Source organism: Orcinus orca, chromosome 12 (genome assembly GCF_937001465.1).
Source record: "Orcinus orca chromosome 12, mOrcOrc1.1, whole genome shotgun sequence".
Taxonomy (NCBI): domain Eukaryota; kingdom Metazoa; phylum Chordata; class Mammalia; order Artiodactyla; family Delphinidae; genus Orcinus; species Orcinus orca.
The window spans coordinates 71,770,931-71,792,683 of NC_064570.1; the positions used below are offsets into that span (position 1 = coordinate 71,770,931).

The window sequence follows — 21,753 nt, forward strand, 5'->3', positions numbered from 1 at the left end:
AACAAAAATAAACAAATGGGACTTAATAAACTTAAAAGCTTTTGCACAGCAAAGGAAACCATAAACAAGATGAAAAGACAACCCTCAGAATGGGAGAAAATATTTGCAAATGAAATAACTGACAAAGGATTGATCTCCAAAATTTACAAGCAGCTCCTGCAGCTTAATATCAAAAAAACAAACAACCCAATCCAAAAATGGGCAGAAGACCTAAATAGACATTTCTCCAAAGAAGATATACAGATTGCCAGCAAACACATGAAAGAATGCTCAACATCATTAATCATTAGAGAAATGCAAATCAAAAGTACAATGAGATATCATCTCACACCGTTCAGAATGGCCATCATCAAAAAATCTACAAACATTACTGGAAGCGTGTGGAGAAAAGGGAACACTCTTGCACTGCTGGTGGGAATGTAAATTGATACAGCCACTATGGAGAACAGTATGGAGGTTCCTTTAAAAACTAAAAATAGAACTCCCATATGACCCAGCAATCCCACTACTGGGCATATACCCTGAGAAAACCATAATTCAAAAAGAGGCATGTACCAAAATGTTCGTTACAGCTCTATTTACAATAGCCAGGACATGGAAGCAACCTAAGTGTCCATGAACAGATGAATGGATAAAGAAGATGTGGCAGATATATACAATGGAATATTACTCAGCCATAAAAAGAAATGAAATTGAGTTATTTGTAGTGAGATGGATGGACCTAGAGTCTGTCATACAGAGTGAAGTAAGTCAGAAAGAGAAAAACAAATACCGTATGCTCTCACATATATATGGAATCTAAAAAAAAAAAAAATCGTTATGAAGAACCCAGGGGCAAGACGGGAACAAAGACACAGACCTACTAGAGAATGGACTTGAGGATACGGGGAGGGGGGAAGGGTAAGTTGGGACGAAGTGAGAGAGCGGCATGGACATATATACACTACCAAACGTAAAATAGATAGCTAGTGGGAAGCAGCCGCATAGCACAGGGAGATCAGCTCAGTGCTTCGTGACCTCCTGGAGGGGTGGGATAGGGAGGGTGGGAACGATGGAGACGCAAGAGGGAAGAGATATGGGAACATATGTATATGTATAACTGATTCACTTTGTTATAAAGCAGAAACTAACACACCATTGTAAAGCAATTATACCCCAATAAAGACGTTTAAAATAAATAAATAAATAAAACCCGCATCATCTGCCAGTTGACTCTATCCACGTCGCATTTATTCCGTGTATCCTGTGATCATTTGCTAAGAGAAACTGTCAGTTGCCAAGTGTCACTTCTGTAGCCAAAGTCTGAGTTATTACTTCCTGCTTGGAGTGGGCTGGAGGAATTTGAGGGAACAACAAGGATGTCGAGGTTAAGACTTTTCATTCTTTGTAGAGCATGGACACCATGGGCTTTGTTGCTGAAAGTAATCATACCAGACACGTGCATAGAGAATGGCTCTGCGAGTGTTAGGGAGAGTATGTGAGACAAGAAGGAACACTTAAGGGATGATGCAGAAGAGGCTACGTAATGCTGTAGGTGGGGACAGGCAAAGGCAGGTGGGGGCGAATCCAAGACAGAGCCACAGAGGTCTCATCAGCTAGGGATCTTAGCCCCTATTTGTTCTCTAAGTGAGAACGGGATTGTAAATGGTGATGTCTGTGACATTTGTCTCCAGGGTCCCTCTCTGCCATTTCTGTGCCCTTTCTCTTCTGCTTGGTAGCCTATGAGCTTTGCCACCTCTGTGTTCATAGCCTTCTGTGTTCTCGGTGCACCGTTTGTGAGTGTTAAGCTGTTCCTTCATAGCGTCTCCCATTTTCTTAATTTATTTTATCTAATTCTGAAATATTAGATTACAGTCATTAGTTGTTCTAGGACCCATGTATTTTTTCCTGGGATGTGGTAGTTGTCCCAGTATATGACTTGGGCCATTCCTCCTTTTTTCTTATATTTCGTGGGATCCCAACACCATCCTCTGTGTTACTCAAGGCAAAATGTGCTGAGTTTTCCTGTATTTTTAGTTCCTTTGTAAGAGGTGGGGGTGGTCCAGGAAAGCTTCCCTGGCATCATGGCTGTTGCCAGGCATTAAAAAATGTGGCCTCTCGGGCTTCCCTGGTGGCGCAGTGGTTGAGAGTCTGTCTGCCGATGCAGGGGACGCGGGTTCGTGCCCCAGTCCGGGAAGATCCCACATGCCGCGGAGCGGCTGGGTCCGTGAGCCATGGCCGCTGAGCCTGCACGTCCGGAGCCTGTGCTCCGCAACGGGAGAGGCCACAACAGTGAGAGGCCCGCGTACCGCAGAAAAATAAATAAATAAAAACAAAAAATATGGCCTCTCTTCTGCTCTCCGATTCTGTTCTCAGTGTGTTATCTCAGGACGCTGCTTTGTTCATCTGGAAGTTTTAGTTGAGGATTCTGAGAGCCTTGATCTCGATGGCTCAGATCGCCCCCTTCCTGGCCTGCCTGCCCTCTTTCTTGCTGCCCGCATGGGGTGCCAAGCCTTTCTGCACATACTCCTAACGAGAGCCTGTGGATCCCCTGTAGGTTGTGTGGCGTCCCACTTGGCGTGTGATTCTTCTTCTGGGTGTGATCCCCGGTGGCCTGCCTCCAGTTTCCCAGCTCAGGACTGTCAGATCTCCTCTGCTTCTGCTGCTTTCCTAAAACCACGTACCTGCAGGGTCAGGCTGCTGGGGGACAGGGAGAGAGGAAAGAGAGAGATCTGCCCCACCCCTACTGTTTCTGGAGGATTCCTTTTCATCAATGTTCTCTCTCTCTCTCCCTCCCACCCCTTTTTGTTCTATTACTCTGTTTTGTGTGGGGATTTGGAGAGATTCACAAATTTCTCCAGCAAGCCTCCATCTTGCCCTTCTCAGAAGACCCCTTGTACTGGTCAGAGCTCTCCAGAGAAACAAAACTAATATATATATAATGATTTAATGATTATATATCATATACACACACATATATATATGATTTATTATAGGAATTGGCTCATGCAATTATAGAGGCTGAGAAGGCCCATGGTCTGCTGACAGCCAGCTGGAGAACTAGGAAATCCCATGCTATAATTCAGCACAAGTCAGAAGCCTGAAAACCAGGAGCCCCCTTGACTGACGGCAGGAGCATGTGGATGTCCAGGCTCAGGCAGAGAGAGCAGATTCCCTTCTTCTGCCTTTTTTGTTCTATTCAGACCCTTAATGGATTGGGTGATGCCCTCCTGCACTGGAGAGCACAGTCTCCTTTACTCAGTCTACCATTTCAAATGCTAATCGCACCCTCACAGACACATCCAGAAATAATGTTTTACCAATTTTCCAGGCATCCTTTAGCCCAATGGAGTTGACATAAAGTTAAGCAGCACACCATCCTTCCCATCTAGGTTGAAATCATTCTTTGGATTCCTTCTTTGGGTTCCAGTTTCAGATCACAACTGTCTTTGGGCAGTCAATTCTTTGATGATTCCAATACATTTTTATAGTTCCTTCATCTAATCTCCTCTTTTTATGTGGTCTTTAAGAGCTGTATCCTTAGCTTTTTTTTTCCATATTTTTTTGGGCAATCTTTACTGTACCCACTATTTTTAAATCTTTTTCTCTTTGGTGAACATTTCTCTGATACAAATCCAATTCTTAGTCCTCTGCTAAACCTCGGACCTTTGTTTCAGGTTGCTAGTCAGATGTACAACAGGTGAATTAAATTTGGAAAATTCCAAAATGAAACTCTTCAGTTTCCCATTAAAAACGATTTTACCCTAATTCAATGGCCAGAATCAATTTCTCAGAAACCACATAGTCATTCTGGCTTCTTCCCTAGACTCCTGTATTCTGAGTCTCTAACTTCTGTCAATTCTAGCACTGCTATGGTCTGAATGTTTTTGTCCTCTCATCCCCAATTCATAAGTTGAAATCCTGATCCCAAATGTGATGCTATTAGGAGGTGGGGATTTGGGGAGGTAATTAGGTCATGAGGCTGAAACCCTCAGGAATGAGATTAGTGCCCTTATCAAAGAGACATCGGAGGATGTATTGTACAGCATGGTGACTATAGTTAATAATACACTATTGTATATTTGAAAGTCACTAAGAGAGTAGATCTTAAAAGTTCTCATCACAAGAAAAAAAATCGTGGATGTTAACTAAACTTATTGTGGTAATCATTTCACAATATATACATACATCAAATAGTTATGTTGTATAACTTGAACTAATACAATGTCATTAGTATATTGTAGTGTATACGATATATACCTTGTATACTTTGAACTAATACAATGTTATATGTCAATTAAATCTCAATAATTTTCTTAAAAATTAAAAGATTGAAACAGAAAAAAATTCTATTCAAGTTAGTATTATGTAGATGATCAAGTTAATATTGCCTTAACACCATTAAGATAAATTAGACCTTCACATGTTTTGAATAAATGTATTTATAAGAAAGGTTTAGTAAGCTATTACATTTTTATAAAAAATTGAGCTTGCCTCAGTGTATATCAACATAATTTTATAAACATCATTAATTTTTCACATTAACAATTGCTTTTACAACTTATGTAACTGAGCAGTGCTTCAAAAGCATTGAAACTAAAGGCACAGAAATTTAGCAGAAAAATAAAGCAGTAAATCTATTAGCACAAGATGAGTTTTTGTCTTCAAGAAAATATTGCTGTATATATGGGATCAGTCTACTCTATAACATTGCTGGGAAATTTTTTGTCACTTTAAAATGCTTTTTCCTTTGCTTTCAGTTTTTCTGGCAAGCAAAACACTGTTCAGAAGCTCAGTGTCATAAAAGGAAAAATATGTTTCTGATCTTTTTCTTCCCTGAGTCAAGAGGAGCTTATATGTTCCTCTTTGACTTTCTCTTCTCTTGAAGCTTTATTTGTAGCCCCAACTTTTTCATATCTGAGTCAGTTTTTCTGAGATAGACATTGTTTGCTTGTTTGTTTTTATTACATACGTGCAATCCTTTTTTAATATTTGAAGAGCTTCTTTCATCAATATTTTGGTACATAAAAGCAAACTCTTATCACTAGCATTATTATGACACCTTGTTTATTTTTCCCCTCCCATATTCTCCCATTAAGTTAAAAATCCAGAATGGTGGGTCTCTACCTTGTTTCTGAAATAATTTAGTCTAATCATTGGTCGTGATATCTCTAACTTTTGTTTAACTAAGAAGGTTTGGTTGGTACCATCTTTAGAACATGAAAAGTGATATTTATAGCTAGCTGTCCTGTTTTTATACATCTATAAAATGATTTTAATCTTCATTTAGTCTTTATATTTTATTATTTTAAAAATTCCCTTTAAAGTCTTTTATTTTTCAGCTTTAAGTTATTTTTTGTTTTGCTAAAGAAAATTCGATAAAGATATATTTTCTCTTAATTTAAGTAGTATAACTCTGTTTTTTTTTTTTTTTAAGAGAAATGAGTATTGCTAAAGCTGTTGTCATCCAGTGCCATTTTGGAGTTAATGAAAGGAAAGTTATTCTAACATATTTTGCAGAGAGAAGAGTAATTTCAAATAGATAGGCCAAATTAATTCCAGACTGGAAATCAGCCACTAGAAAAACTTAAACATTCAATATTGCTTTTCAGAAATCTGAAAACCTCATGTTAAAATGAGAAGAGGGGTCAGAAGTTCAAGTCTTCTCTAAAAAAATGGAGATATTTAACTATTTTAAGTGAAAGGAACATCTAATGAGCCTTGTTTATAATATACAAATAAAGAAATGCATCTCATTTTTGCAAAATCTGTTATGCAATCATTTTATATGCAAGAACGCTAATAGAGAAGATTGGGTACTTCTTGAAATTCAGTTGGCCTGACCCTTAAAAGCTTCAGGGACCACTCCTCTGAAACTTGACTAAACCAAATTTTAACTGCCAACTTGCACCCAAGAGTACATTGACAAGAGCGAAAACTTTCCTCGTGGATATGCTTGTAATGTCTTTTCCAGGAGCTATAGGCATAGCCAGATGCGTCTTTCCTCAGATCTTTAGAATATCTAGACAGGTACATTATTTTATAGTGATATAATATTTTTTTATTTTTTTTTTACGTTTATTTATTTATTTTGTGGTACGCGGGCCTCTCACTGTTGTGGACTCTCCCATTGCGGAGCACAGGCTCCGAATGCACAGGCTCAGCGGCCATGGCTCACGGGCCTAGCCGCTGCGCGGCATGTGGGATCTTCCCGGACCGGGGCACGAACCCGTGTCCCCTGCATCAGCAGGCGGACTCTCAACCATTGCGCCACCAGGGAAGCCCTATAGTGATATAATATTAATGTAGGGAAACTTCTTCTTAAACTGAAGTATAGTTGATTTACAATGTTGTGTTAGTTTCTGGTATTTAGCAAAGTGATTCTGCATTTTTATACATATTCTATTCTATATTCTTTTCCATTATGGTTTATTACAAGATACTGAATATAGTTCCCTGTGCTATACAGTAGGACCTTTTTGTTTATCTATTTTATATCTAGTAGTTTGTATCTGCTAATCCCAAACTCCTAATTTATCCCTCCCCCACCCCCTTTCCCTTTGAACCATAAGTTTGTTTTCTATGTCTGTGAGGCTGTTTCTGTTTCTTAAATAAGTTCATTTGTGTCATTTTATAGTATGGTATTTGTCTGTCTCTGTCTGACTTACTTCACTTCGTATGGTAATTACTAGGTCCATCCATGTTGCTGCAAATGCCATTATTTTATTCTTTTTATTATGGATGAGTAGTATTCCATTGTGTATATGTACCACATCTTCTTTACCCATTCATCTGTTGATGGACACTTAGGTTGCTTCCATGTCTTGGCTATTGTAAGTAGTGCTGCTATGAACATTGGGGTGCATGTGTCTTTTTGAATTAGAGTTTTCTCTAGATATCTGCCCAGGAGTGGGATTGCTGGGTCATATGGTAATTCTGTTGTTAGTTTTTTAAGGAAGCTCCACACTGTTCTCCATAGTGGCTACACCAATTTACATTCCCACCAACAGTGTAGGGGGGTTTGTAGGGAGACATTTTGAGCTTTGGATTCACAAAAGAGATGAGATAGTATGTAGTTTAGACAGGGTAGGAGTTAGGGCCAAATGAAAGTTAAGTAGAGAAAGGAAGAAGATAAAGATGTAGAAAAGTGTTGATAACACTTTTTCACATCATTGATAACACTTTTTCACACATTATTTTCACATCAACTTCTGATTTCTCCCACCAAACTTACTCTTTTCTTCCCATCCCACCACTGATGGACCCCGCTTCACTAACACCATAAATTTTGATCCTCAGACCCAAAACTTCTTCGAGTCATCATTAAGTCTTCTTTCTTTCATATCCCACATCCAATCTACCAGCAAATCCCGTTGGCATTACATTCATAATATATCACAGATACGACAATTTCTCACCACTTCCACCTCCACCACCCTCATCACCATAATCTTTTTCACCAGGACAGTTACAATAGTCTTCTATTTGGGATTCCCAGTTTCTTCTCTTGTCCCCTTATTTGCTTTCTTGTGCTGCCCAGCAGCCAGAATGATCCTTTAAAAATGTAAATCAGATCATTTCCCTCCCCTGCTCAAACCTACTATGCCTTCATCACATTCGGTACAAGGCCCCACATCAGTGGTTCTCAAGCATGTCTGCACATTAGAATCACCTGGGGAGTATTGACAAATTACTGTTGATTGGTACCATCTGCAAATCAACTGAAATCAGATCTCTGGGATCAGGACCTAGCATCTGTGAATTTTTAAAGTTCCCCAGGTGTTTCAGAGGCACAGTGAGGGTTGAGAGTCCTGTCTGGCTACCCCTCCAACCCCATTGCCTACCACTGCCCGCTCTGTCCCCCCACTTTGACTTCCTTGTTGCTCCTCAAGCCCACCAAGGATATCTACGACTCAAAGCCTTTGCACCTGCTACCATTCACTCTGCTGGCTACAAGGTCATTACCTCACTCCATGCAGATCTCCGCTCAAATGTCACCTTCTCAAAGAGGTCTTTCCTGACCATCCCATCTAAAATAGGTTGACAGTCCTCATCTTGCTCTATCCTATTGCCCTCTTTAGTTTTCTTAAAGGAAGTTTTAATATTATATTATAACTACTTGTTCATTGATTTTTTTCCCCCTTCTGTCTCACCACTAGAATGTAAAATCCAGGAGGCCAGGGAATTTGTCTAATTTGTTCACTGCTGTATTTCAAGTTCGTACAGTAGTTCCTAGACATTGTAGGAGCTTAATACATATTTATTATTTTTTAAGTTAATTTTTTTACTTGCTTAAGTTTGGGCAATGGCAAAAAGGTTGCCCAGGATCTGTGGTTGGAAAGTTTGGAAATTTGGCTTTGCCAAATTTGGCTTTGGGTTTTGGTGTGGTTTTGACTTCTTTATAATCTCCCCGTGGTTGCTTGGCTGTAGAGCCTGGTGGTCAGCACTGGCAGTGCACTTTGGGGCCTGGTGAGTGGCCCACATCCCCCTTCCACGGGCTTCAGTGGGAAAATTCCAACACTTAAGGTTTGTGTGGGCGGGGCAGGGGCGGAGCCTCAGATCATCCTGAAATCAGCCCAGCTGGGCAGACTCTGAGAGTGAGTAGGGAAGCTGCTGCTGCCGCCATAGTTTTTCCAGAACCTACGCAGGAATCACCAGCGAGAGCTAGACTGAAGGAAGAACTGGAAAGAAAACACTGACGTATTAAATCCGTTGCTGCCCAGTTATTTCAAGATTTTGTTCAAAATGCAGAGAAGGTAAAATAGAAGTTAGTTGTTTTTGTTTATATTGAGACATAATTGACATATATATTCGTTTCAGGTGTACAAAATAATGATTTGATATGTGTAATATTGCAAAAGCTCACCACAGTGAGTCCAGTTAACCTCCATCACCACACGTAGTTACAAATTTTTTTCTCTTGTGATGAAAACTTTTAAGATCTACTGTCTTAGGAACTTTCAAATATACAATACAGTATTGTTAACCATAGTCACCTGACTGTTCTTTAAACCCCCAGGACTTATCTGTTTTATAATTGGAAGTTTGTACCTTTGCAGCGCCTTCACCCATTTTGCAACTGCTCCACCACCCTACCCCCTCAACCACAAATCTGTTCTCTGTATCTATGAGTTCTGTTTTGTTTTTTAAGATTCCACATATTTAAAAAAAAGCTTCCACATATAAATGAGATCGTCAGTATTTGTCTTCCTCTGACTTTTTTCACTTAACATAATACCCTCAAGGTCCGTCCATGTTGTCGAAAATAGCATGATTTCTTCACTTTTTATAGCTGAGTAATATCCCATTGTGTATCTATGCCACACTTCATCCATTTATCTCTGGATCAATAGATAGGTTCTTTCCATGTTTTGGCTATTGTAAATAATGCTGAAGTGGATGGACCTATAGTCTGTCATACAGAGTCCAGTAAGTCAGAAAGAAAAACAAATACCGTATGCTAACACATATATATGGAATCTAAAAAAAAAAAATGGTACTGATGAACCTAGTGTCTGGGCAGGAATAATGATGCAGATGTAGAGAACGGACTGGAGGACACAGTGGGGGAGGGGGAAGCTGGGACAAAGTGAGAGAGTAACATTGACATAGATACACGACCAAATGTAAAATGGATGGCTAGTGGGAAGCTGCTGCATATAGCAGAGGGAGATCAGCTCGGTGCTTTGTGACGACCCAGAGGGATGGGATACGGAGGGTGGGAGGGAAGCTCAAGACAGAGGGTATATGGAGATATATGTATACATATAGCTGATTCACTTTGTTATACAGCAGAAACTAACACATTGTACAGCAATTATACTCCAATAAAGATGTGCAAAAAATAGAATACAATTACTCAAGATAAAAAATAATGCTGCAGTGAACATGAGGGTACATATATCTTTTGAGTTCGGTTTTTCATTTCCTTTGGATAAATACCCAGGAGTGGAACTGCTGCATCATATGATCGTTCTATTTTTAATTTTTTGAGGAACCTCCATACTGTTCTCCATAGTGGCTGCACCAATTTACATTCCCACCAACAGTGCAGGGGGTTCCCTTTTCTCCACATCCTCACCAACACTTGTTATTTGTTGTCTTTTTGATGATAGCCATTCTGACAGATGTGGGTGATGTCTCATTGTGGTTTTGATTTGCATTGCCCTGATGATTAGTGATGTTGAGCATCTTTCATGTGTCTGTTGACCATCTGTATGTCTTCTCTGGAAAAGTGTCTAGTCCATTTTTATATTGGATTATTTGGCTTTTTGCTATTGAGTTGTATGAATTTTTATACATTTTGGATATCAACCTCTTATCTGATATATGACTTGGAAATATTTTCTCCCATTTGGAAGGTTACCTTTTCATTTTGTTGATGATTTCCCTTGCTGTGCAGCTTTTTGGTTTGATATAGTCCCATTTGTTTATTTTTGCTTTTGTTGCCTTTGCTTTTGGTGTCAAATACAAAAAATCATCACCAAGGCAGATGTCAAGGAGTTTAATGCCTGTTTTCTTCCAAGAGGTTTATGATTTCAGGTCTTACATACAAGTTTAATCCATTTTGAGTTAATCTTTGTGTATAGTGATCCAGTAGCATGTGGCTTCCAGTTTCCCCATAACCATTTATTGAGGAGATAGTCCTTTCCCCACTGTACATTCTTGGGTCTTTTGTTATAAATTAATTGACCATATAGGTATGGGTTAATTTCTGGGCTTTCTGTTCTATTCCATTAATCTATGTGTCTGTTTTTATGCCAGTACCGTACTGTATTGATTACTATAGCTTTGTAATATAGTTTAAAATCAGGAAATGTGATTCCTCCAGCTTTGTTCTTCTTTCTCAAGATTGCTTTGGCTATTCAAGGTCTTTTGTGATTTTATATGAATTGTAGGATTGTTTTGTTTCTGTGAAAAAAAGTGCCAGTGGAATTTTGATAGAAATTGCATTGAGTCTGTAGATTGCTTTGACAGTATGGACATTTAAACAATATTAATTATTGCAATCCATAAGCATGAAATATCTTACCACTTATGTGTTTCTTTTTCAGTTTCTTTCATCAATATTTTATACTTTTCAGTGTTTAGTCTTTCACCTCCTTGGTTAAATTTATTTATAGATATTTTATTCTTTTTGATGCAGTTGTAAATGGGATCATTTTCCTAATTTCTCTGATAGTTCATTATTAGTATATTGAAACAGAACTGATTTTTGTTTATTGATTTTGCATCCTGCAACTTTACTGAATTTTTCATTCTAACAATTTTTTGATAGATTATTTTGGGTTTTCTTTATGTAATATCATGCCATCTACAAATGGAGGCAGTTTTACTTTTTTCCTTTCTGATCTGGATGTCTTTTATTTCTTTTTCTTGCCAAATTTATTTGACTAGGACTTCCAATACTATGTTGGTTAAAGTGGTGAGACTGGGCATCTTTATATTGTTCCTGATCTTAGAGGAAAAGCTTTTAGCTTTTCACCATTCAGTATAATGTTAGCTGCGGACTTGTCATATATGGTCTTTATTATGTTGAGGTACATTTCTTTTATATCCTCTTTGTTGAGAGCTTTTTAATCATACATAGATGATGAATTTTGTCAAATGCTTTTTCTGTATCTATTGAGATGATCATATGGTTTTTATTCTTCAGTTTGTTAATGTGGTGTATCATTGATTAATCTGTGGATATTGAACTATCCTTTTATCCCTGGGATAAATCCCACTTAATCATGGTGTATGATCCTTTTAATGTTTGTTGAATTTAGTTTGCTAATATTTTGTTAAGGATTTTCACATCTATGTTTATCAGTGATACTGGCCTATAATTCTCTTTTTATTGTGATCTTTGTCTGGTTTTGGTATCAGGGTGATGCTGGCCTCATGGAATGAGTTCAGAAGTGTTCCTTCCACAATTTTCAGGAACAGTTTGAGAGGGATAAATGTTAACTCTTCTCTAAATGGTAGAATTCATCTAGTCTTGGACTTTTGTTTGTTGAGAGGTTTTTAATTACTGATTTAATCTCCTTATTAGTAATCAGTCTTTTCAGATTTTCTGTTTCTTCATGATTCAGTCTTGGTAGGTTGTATATTTCTAGGAATTTATCCATTCCTTCTAGAGTGTCTAATTTTTTTCCATATAATTGCTCATAGTAGTTTCTTATGATTGTTTATATTTCTGTGGTACTGGTTGTAATGTCTCCTTTTTCATTTCTCTTTTTATTTATTTGCATCTTCTCTCTTTTTTCTTGGTAACTCTAGCTAAAGGTTTGTCTGTTTTATCTTTTCAAAAAAGCAGCTCTTAGTTTCATTGATCTTTTATATTGTTTTTTAATTTCTATTTTATTGATTTCTTCTCTGACCTTTGTTATTTCCTTCCTTCTACTAACTTGGGCTTAGTTTGTTCTTTTTTTTTTTGCTTGAGGTGTAACGTTAGGTTTTTTACTTGAGATCTTTCCCCAGATTAAGGAAGTCTTCAGCCGTTACTTCTTTCAGTAAGTTTTCTGCCCCTCTATCTTTTCTCCTTCTGGGATCTCTATAGTGTGAATATTGGTCTGCTTGTGTTGTCCTGTAAGTCCCTTAAGTTACCTTCACTCTTTTTCTTTATTTTTTCTTTTTTGCTCCTCTAACTGGATGATTGCCACTGCTCGGTCGTCAAGTTCGCTGACCTTTTCTTCATTTCATCTAGTCTACTATTGAACTGCTCTGTAGAATTTTTCAGTTCAGTTATTATAATCTTCAGTTCTGTGTTTCTGTTTGGCACTTTTAAATATTTTCAATCTCTTTTTTGAAATTCTCACCTTATTCATGCATTACTTTCCTGACCTCAGCGATCACCTTTGTGATCATTATCTTAAATTCTTTATCAGCTAAATCGTCATTTTGTTAACTTTTTTTTTTCTGAGGTTTTATCTTGTTCTTTTGTTTGGAGTATATTCCTTTGTTTCTTCATTTTTCTTGATTCTCTGTGTTGGTTTCTGTGCATTAGATAAAACAGCCACATCTCCCAGTCTTGAAGTAGTGCTCTTAGGTAGGAGATGAATCTTATGGTTCCACCCTGTCTGAGCTCTTGGTTGTCTCTCAGACCTTTATGATTGTCCAAGCAGCCTATTCTATTTTTAATAGCTCCCCCTAGTTGAGGATGTGCCAAGACCTGTCAGTGTCCCAAATAGGAAGATCTCAGTCAGCAGCTAGGTTCAAGGTGATTGGAAGGTGGGCCCTCAGGTTTCACCTCTTAAAGTATGCAAATATATCTCTTTCAGGGGAAGACTGGGAGATGGGAATTTCTGTCTGCTTCCTCTCTGCTGAGCCCTGGGGTGATAGCTGTTAAGAACTGGTTTTTTTGTTTGTTTGCTACCATCCCACTGAACCCATGAATATAAGCCCTACTGGACACCAGGGCAGGCTCTCAAGGGATGTGTCCTCTGGCAGCATACCTAGAAAATATATCTTGTTATCATAGTTAGTGTTGTAAGGCACAGATTCGTGTGTGCCATGTGTTGTACACCACATTTCTTTGCAAAATTATTTCCATGCTGTTTTGACATCTAAATAGAAACAGACAATGTGAATCAGATGAGAGTGGTCATTAGAAGACAGTAGAGAGAAAGGCAAGGTGTGAGAATGATCAGGAGTTAGCTTTAGAAGATATGGCAAAAACAAAATGATGAGAAAGGAGGAGGGCATATGGTAAGGACCAGTGAAGTAGTGGTGTAGGAGGAGGAATAGAAATAAAGATGAAGAGGGAAGTGGTTATCTTTGGAGCGCAGTTTTTACCTGATGAGTATACTTCTTTCCTGTAGAGGGGAGGTAGGGCTTTTGTTCTCTCGCTCTCTTTTTTAATTTATCTGTGTCCCTGTATCACTTACTTCTACATACCTCTTTCCTACATGCATCTACAAGCATGTAGCCCTAAACAGAGGATAATGATAAATGAGGACAGTCATTCATTCCTTCAGCAAGTAATTTTTTTTTATCATCTGTTCTAGTCCAGGCACTGGGCTACAATAAAAGATGAACATTTTAACAAGGCAGAAACAGTTCTTTGTCCCAAGGTTGGTAGAGTCCAGCAAGGGGGACAGACAGTAGGCCACAACAACAGTTTGCTGCTAAGAGTAAATAGGGCACCAGGGGAGCCACAGGATGCCACCTATCCCTGAGTTGGGGTGGGGAGTGCTCAAGGAAAGCACCTCTGAGGTGGTGACTGAGGAAGAAGAACTGGCCAAATAAAGGAGGAGACAGAGGAAAGGAAAGGTGTTCCAGGCACAGGCAGCAGCAAATCTAGCAGCAGCAGAATGGTTTTGCAGAATGACAAAGCTCAGCATAGCTGGAGTGTGGACTGTAAGGGGTAAGGGAACTTACTGGGAGGTCTGAGAGATCTGGGGATAGATTTGGCACTTTCCCAGGTGTTGGTGTAAGTAGTGGCTAAGGACTGAAGAACACCTATGTCTAGGGATCCCTGGTCATATATTTCCTGGATATAGAAACATGTCTGCAAAGAGGCAGAGGATGAGAACTGAGATTTCTCCCTGGATTAGTTTTCTGGAGTAAATCCCTCTCTCATCATCTTATAACTGGGAACATACCTACTACATGGAAAGACAAGAATTCTCCAAGACTCTGTCTGTATATTGTGACAAATAGTAGAACCTCAAGAAAATGCTTCTATCTGTTCCAAATAGTTGGATATGTTGCTTGTGGCTTCTGCAATGCAAGAAATGGAGACCAGGCAGTGTGAAGCAGTGGAAAGGTGGCTACATCCTGGCAGTCTTATGTTCAGAGCAATATTTAGTTTTCTCCATTGAGAACCAGGACAAATGAGCTTCAAGGCAGGGCAGTTGAACGTCTTGAGCATGTGTCCCTTGACCTGCAGACATAAAGTGAGGATAAATGTCAGCCAGGGCGTAACAAGTAAGGATGTATCGCAGTGACCTACATTTTGGCTTTTTAGAATGCAAACCAAACAATGTTTTAATTGTCCAGATACACAGAACTCCAGGAACAGGCTAAATTACCTTCTTGGATCGCTTGAGCAGTTATAAATCACTGATTATATATTTGAGGTACTTTTTTGTTATTTATAGAAGGCTGATAACTTTTCATTTGCATAATATCTCATAATAGTTCATTAAAAAATGATGTACAATGTAGAAAACAATATATCATTTAAATTACTCATGAAGTAAAGCCATTCACCTTCCCCGGCCTTGTGCTTTATTAGAATAATTTTGACTGGAAAATAGCATTTTCTTTATGAGAATTTATATATATGTTTTTGTATAAGTTTTCCAAAGGTTAGATGAGGGGAAGGAAAAAATAATCCTAAATCCTTTATCCCTTGGTGGCCAGTTCTCCTAGTGTGATGGACTTTAGCACCGGTCTGTGCTCAAATCCCAGCCGGGCAACTCGAGCCGTACAATCTTGAATAGGTTATCTAAACTCTCTGAGCATCTGAGCGTCAGTTTGCCCACCTGTGATATAGGTATCTCAGTACATAATATTTTCATCAGAAGATTGCATTGAGAATTAATTTAGCTCATTCATTGGACTTCTCTTGTGGCGCAGTGGTCAAGAATCCACCTGCCAATGCAGGGGACATGGGTTCAATCCCTGGTCCGGGAAGATCCCACATGCCACGGAGCAGCTAAGCCCGTGCGCCACAACTACTGAGGCCCGCGTGCCTAGAGCCCGTGCTCCACAACAAGAGAAGCCACAGTGATGAGAAGCCCGTGCACCACAAGGAAGAGCAGACCCCGCTCGCCACAACTAGAGAAAGCCCGCACAAAACAACAAAGACCCAATGCAGCCAAAAATAAATAAATATAATAAATAAATTTATTTAAAAAAGAAAGAATTAGTTTAGCTCATTCATGCTAGTACTAGGTACATAGTGAAGGCTCAGTAAATGTTGGCAATTACTAGCTCTTAGAATAGTGGAGCTAAATGTTTTGATTGAGATTTTTATGAAAACTGTGGACGTTTCCTCAGAATAAAATACTTATACACAGGACGTTTTGCATATATTTTCAGGAGTCTCACCAACCCCTTGAGGCTCTTTCATAATTAAGAGCAGCTGAGAGGGACTGAGATTCTGTGTACAAGGGGAGGGATTGCCTAGATAAGCACAAGGTCCACTGCTATGTATGAAAAATTGGTAAATTTGATAATGGGAGGATATGGAATTCTCTTCTGTTTGCATCTATTTTCTCATTGAAGTGAGAAGCAAAGCCATTGGTTGAGAATGAGGAGGGGAGGGAATGTTGGAGGTCTAAGGAGAGAAAAATGAATAATTGGAAGAGTGAGAGAGTGAATGGCATAGGGAGAATGTAGCAGGATTGCCAGGCAGCCCTGGGACCCGCCTGAGGTTTGTGCTCACACATTCACAGTGAGATCAGGTAACTGCTGAGCACAAATGCAGAGCACAAGCATCAATGAAGGGGAATTACTAAGGAACTAAGCAAGGAACTAAGATCCCCCAAGCTGTGCAGCATAGCCAGAAAAAAAAAAAAAAGAAAAGGATCAATGAGTATAACGAAGTTTGGGTATTTCCAGATGAGTCCCATGGAAGGAGAGGTAAGGGAATTGTGGTGTCTGATACGTTTCTCATGCGACTTCTACCCCTTGTTACAGCTTTTGTATGAGAATCTTGGACTGTGTGGTGGTGTGCAGACCCTCTGTTACTGGGAAGTGATGGGAGCTCCATCATGGGAGGGGCAGGAGTGCCGTCCCTTCCCTCCCCCTCCCCACTCATCTCTTCCCTACCAGGAGCTGGAGGAATCAGAATCTCTGTCTTCCATTGCCTTGGGGGGAGGAGGTAACCTTCTGAGCTGGGCAGGGAGGGAATCTACTCTAAAATAGATGCTCTTGCCTCTTTCCACCTGTTACTACATCAGGTAACTGTATTACTTATGCTAACTCCATCTTAGGTAACTACATTCCTGGCAATAGAATGTTCAGTTGTATTATCAAAGTGTTCTTTGATAATCAAGTTGCCTATGCAGTTAATAAACCATTTTCCAAGGAAAAAGTACTTAGTGCATAAAAAGGCATGTTCATACTGAATTTCCATGACTTAAAGTTTGGGGAAATATATGCCTTATTTCACTTGCCTTAAAGGGTAGGAAAATAAAAACAAATGAAGTTAAGGGTGCAACTTTCCCTGCTCTTTTTGCAAAAGTGTACACAGTCAATTTCTCTACCTATTTGACTCCACTGGTAGCATTTTATTTTCTCCATCGACTTGTTTCTGCTAAGGCCTTGAGAACAGGAGTTGCTAGCAGCTTCCTTCCCGTTGCTGCCAGAATTTGCGCTGTGATGAAACATGACCCAGGGAAGCCAGAGAACAGAAGGGAAGCCAGCACTTTCTGCCTCTGCCACCTCCATAGGATCTGGGCTTCTCCTTTCAAGACTGGGTTCCAGGATTAGTACTCTTTCCCTTCCTCTTATATATAGCCCTTTTTTTCTCAAGCAGAAGTTATTTTACCAGCTGGTGTGGAGGTCCAGGGCACACCCTACTGAGGCAGGAAATGAAGCATGCGCTCCTCTCTGCTCATCAGTAGAAAGGCAGTGTGAGATGACAGTGGGCAAAGACAGGCTTCCAAAGTCAGCTAGACCTGAGCTGGAGTACAATTTATTGCAAGTTGCAATAATTTTTCTGCGTCTTACATATAATTCCTCCTCTTCTTCCTGCTTTTCCTCTTTCTTCCTTTCCAGGGTGTTCTGTCACCTATGACAAAAGCATTGAAATCAAACTGGCTTCAACCGTAAGGACTTTATGGGCTTGTGAAATTGGAAATGCTAGGTGAGACGACTTCCGAGTGACCTAATCCCACAGCCCTTGCCCCCATATTTGTATTTCTTTAGCTCTTTGCTCCTTAGTGGACTGACTTTATTCCCAGGTTGGCGACAGCTCTGGGCCTTGCATCACAAAGAAACAATTTTTGAAGAATGTCCAAAATATCTTCCGGAAGGCGGGGTAGAGCTTTAGCAGAAGCCCCGGGAAGCCTCTCCCTGGTCTCAGTGGATCACACGACAATTTACCAAACCTCTGGAAAGGAGGATGGAATTGCTTTTAGACAGCTAAGACCCATCCTAAGAACTGGGGATGGGGTCAGCCTTCTCAGAGACTGTATAGGGGAAGAAAACATCCATGGAAACAAATTGAGGTTTTGTTAAGAAGGAAGAAAGAAGGAATGGATGCAGGGCCGCCAACCAACAATGCAGTCTACCTGGGGCTCATGCACTGCTCAAGCAGGCTCCCTTCTCTATTTGGTTCCAGGTTAAAACTGCTCGGCCACCTGGCCCCGGAGGTCTCTATTTCCCCCAGTAGCATTTTCCTGAAGTAGACTTTCTGGGCACACAGTCTGTACTAGAGTTGTAGAGACTTCATTTGTCACTCGGTCTTTCTTGGTGCTTTCGGTGGCCTGGTTTTTCTGAGCAGGATATGTCTTTTTCTTTTATTCATTAATCCTCTCCCTGGCACTCTCACCATCTGAGGCTTCTAGGCTCCCATTCAAGATTCCTGTGCTCTGCCCAGTGAGTCACCTTCCTAGGAACTCATCATCTGGTCTTTTCTTGTTACTGACTTTGGCATCAACTTTGAAAAGTCTAAAACCCAACTGTGTTTGCTGGCTCTCCATCCCTTATGCCAGATTCGTGTCCGTTCCCATTTCATTTTCATCGTCATCACCCAGGGGCTTGAACCGAGCCGGGGAGACACTGTGAGGGCAGAAACAGTAGCCCAGGCGTGCTCAGCACTGCAGCTCAGAGGAGGCCCAGGTGTGCCTTTTCACGCGACAGGAGTGGCTCCACTGGAGGCGAGCCTCCCAGCCTAGAGACTGGAAGATGAGGCCCCACAGCCGCCATCTACAAGATGAAGACCAGGTCTGCTTGCTCTCTTTGGGGGAGTTGCTGCCACGGAGGAAAGGGAAACTATTCTGTCGCTGGAACATTTTAAAGCCTTTTCCCAATTTTCCAAAAACACAAATTAAAAACTGATTTACTACAAGGTGGTTCTGCCCTCCTGACAACATCTGTACATCATAATCTGTCAAACTCTCTCTTCCAGGAAGAAATATGCGTTCCTGTGAATGAAGAGGGTGAAGCAGGCGCCTTTCCTATATTCTAAGACTTTTTTGGTCCCTTGGAAAGAAAAATGGCACTGGCTTGGTAATTATAAAGGCGCCTTTTAAGATCTTTTATATATGTCCATACGCTTATGAAAGGGTCCAGGACCAAGTGATGTTATTATCATGATATTAGCCATCTTTGAGAACATACTGTGTGCCCGATACTAAAATGTATTCACTGATTTAGTCGTCACAAACTGCCTTGAGGGTAAGTGGTGCTAGGACTCATCCATGGAAGCTAGGACCCAGAGAAATTAATAATTTGGCCAAGTTAACCCACTTGGCAAAGAGCAGAGTTGTTTACCAGAGCGAGTCTCCAAAGTTCTTGCTCTTAACCACTTGTACCCTACTTGGAAGTCTGCCCACACCCTTTTATAACACATCCCTTGCATGATAGCACATTGTATTACTTCTCCTACTTTTAGGACTCTTCCTTTGTCGTCTTTTTGGGGGGGCTCCTTTTCTCTTTCCTATTCCTTTTTATGATTTCAGTGTGGAGGGAAGTTCATGCCAGCAAGGAGAGGTCTGACAAAGATGTCTGAGGGGATTACTGGGTAGAGTCAAAAGAGGGATATTGGACTGGATGAATTCAATGAGTAATAAATTGATCCCAAAGGCTTAGAAGAAAAGGGTCCAGAATCTTGACAGGTGGAAAGTTACACGCAGTGGCCTCAGGAAGCAGTCAGACACTGGGGAATGAGCCACAGACACTGCGGAATGAGCCACAGACCTTCTGTTTCTTACCTTGGCTTGACCACCACCTGATTCACTCTATTTATTCAAAATTCTAGTGACCAGATCATCTGTAGGCCCTTCCCGGCATGGTTCCTTTGACATACCTTTATTTTGTCTTTGTCAATCCTATGTCAGCTTTATTATCTTAAAGGATCCTGGACCTTCCTGGATGAAGTTAAAAAAAAATAAATCTTAGAGCAGAAGCTCTTTCGTTGTTTTTTTCATGCACCAAAGATTTATTGAACATATACTATATTTCTGGTATTTCCTTGGGTTCAGGAAATTATTCAGATGGTGAAGACATCTTTAGCCCCTCTATAGAGGAGACAAAAAAAGGGAAAAGAAAACATTTTAATCCAACGAATGTGTGTACATGAGCAAACTCTGGTTCACATCAGGTGGTAATGTTTGTCTTGACCTCCAGTCCACACCAGGTGATGAATCTCGTTTCAACCTTAAATGCAGACCATTTCTTTTCATGAGATTTAGTTTTGGTCAGCTGTCACTGGATTCAGAACTCCGTGGACCAGGCTTGTGTTTTCCCCACTGTATCTCAGCATCCATCCCAGAGCCCGAGATGCAGCAGGAACAGCAGGAAGCATTTATTGTAAAAGATCACTTCTCATAAACCACTTGGTAATGTTAGTGTGCCCTGTGTATGGATTTCTTTCGCCCTTTCTCCCAACTTGACTCTCAGCCCTTTCAGACTTTCTAAAGCCTTTGTTTGCAAGAAGGACCCAGGAACTAAAGAGATTCTCAGGGAACTAAAAAAAATCTTTCTGGAGGAGAGAGAGGTTGATATAGGTGACTCCTGAACACCTCTCCTCCCACGGACACACCAACAGCTTGACATCTACAGCCACACACAGAGCAATCACACCTGCAAGAAATCCAGAAACGAACTGAGGGACTCCTACACAACGGAAAAATGAGAAAATACCCCCATCGAGATGAGCGGAAAAGGCCAGACACACCCTTGCCATAAACACACCCTTGGCCCAGCACCGTACAATGGGGAGCCTCCCAACTCCCAGCTTCTCTCTGATGAGTGAGGGGTTTGGAACCCATACTTAGCGTCCCAACTTTTAAGATTCCTACCTGAGAGACAGGGCCCCAAAACATCTAGCTCTGAAAGCCAAGACTATAGCAAACAAAGGAGCAGCTGTTTACAAGGGCACAAGCACTCATTGTGTCTGTTCCCCAGGGCTCTGCCCTGGGGAGCAGGCAAGACGGGCCATCTCCCAGTCTTTCCCTGAAGGAGCTCCACCTGCATACTTTGAAAGCTGCTGCCTGAGGATCAGACTTCTCATTTAGCCCACGTCTAGATGCTGCCTGCAATCCTTCTTGGAGACCAGGGAAACAGATGGACATCTCCTCTGCTATCTCCCGATAGCCCTCTTCATGTATCTTCAGTCTCTCCCTGGAAAGAGCTTGTACACATGCTTGTACCCCAGTTTTTGCTCTGTTGCCCAAGGGATGGGTCCCTGGGTTGCCTGGCTTTGATGGCAATCGGGCTTCCGTTCGTGGTCCAGCAAGCAAAGAAGCGGTTATTAACAGGTGCAAGAGCACCCCTCTTTCACAACTATATACACGAGCCTAATGCAGAGAGAGCAGATTAAAAAAAAGCCCTTCTCCCAGTTTCTCCCTGGAAAGGGCTTAACTACATACTTTCCCAGCTGCTTTCTGAGGGTACAGCTTCCAGTCAGCCTACGTCTAGGCACTGAATGGGATCCTCACCTTTGGGACACTGTTGGGTCTTGGCAAACCCTCAACTCTTGGGAGCCACTAACAACAAAAGAGATGAGTTGGACAATCACAAACATATGAGAGACAACCGAGAGCTAGGGTGGGGCTAGAGGATACAGTTCATCTCCTATGTGAGACCACGTTGTCAAGGCTGGGAGAGGTG

At 40.7% G+C, this 21,753-nt stretch overlaps 1 protein-coding gene across 1 annotated transcript in view; it reads left to right on the forward strand.

Annotated features, from left to right (window-relative positions):
• UBE3D (ubiquitin protein ligase E3D) overlaps positions 1-21,333 on the forward strand; it is a 317,055-nt gene extending 295,722 nt beyond the window's left edge. Inside the window, exon 10 of the mRNA XM_033428545.2 lies at positions 19,049-21,333. Coding sequence (XP_033284436.1) covers positions 19,049-19,108 — 60 coding nt within the window. The 3' untranslated portion in view covers positions 19,109-21,333. The remainder of the gene's footprint in view (positions 1-19,048) is intronic.
• Positions 21,334-21,753: the final 420 nt, after the last annotated feature.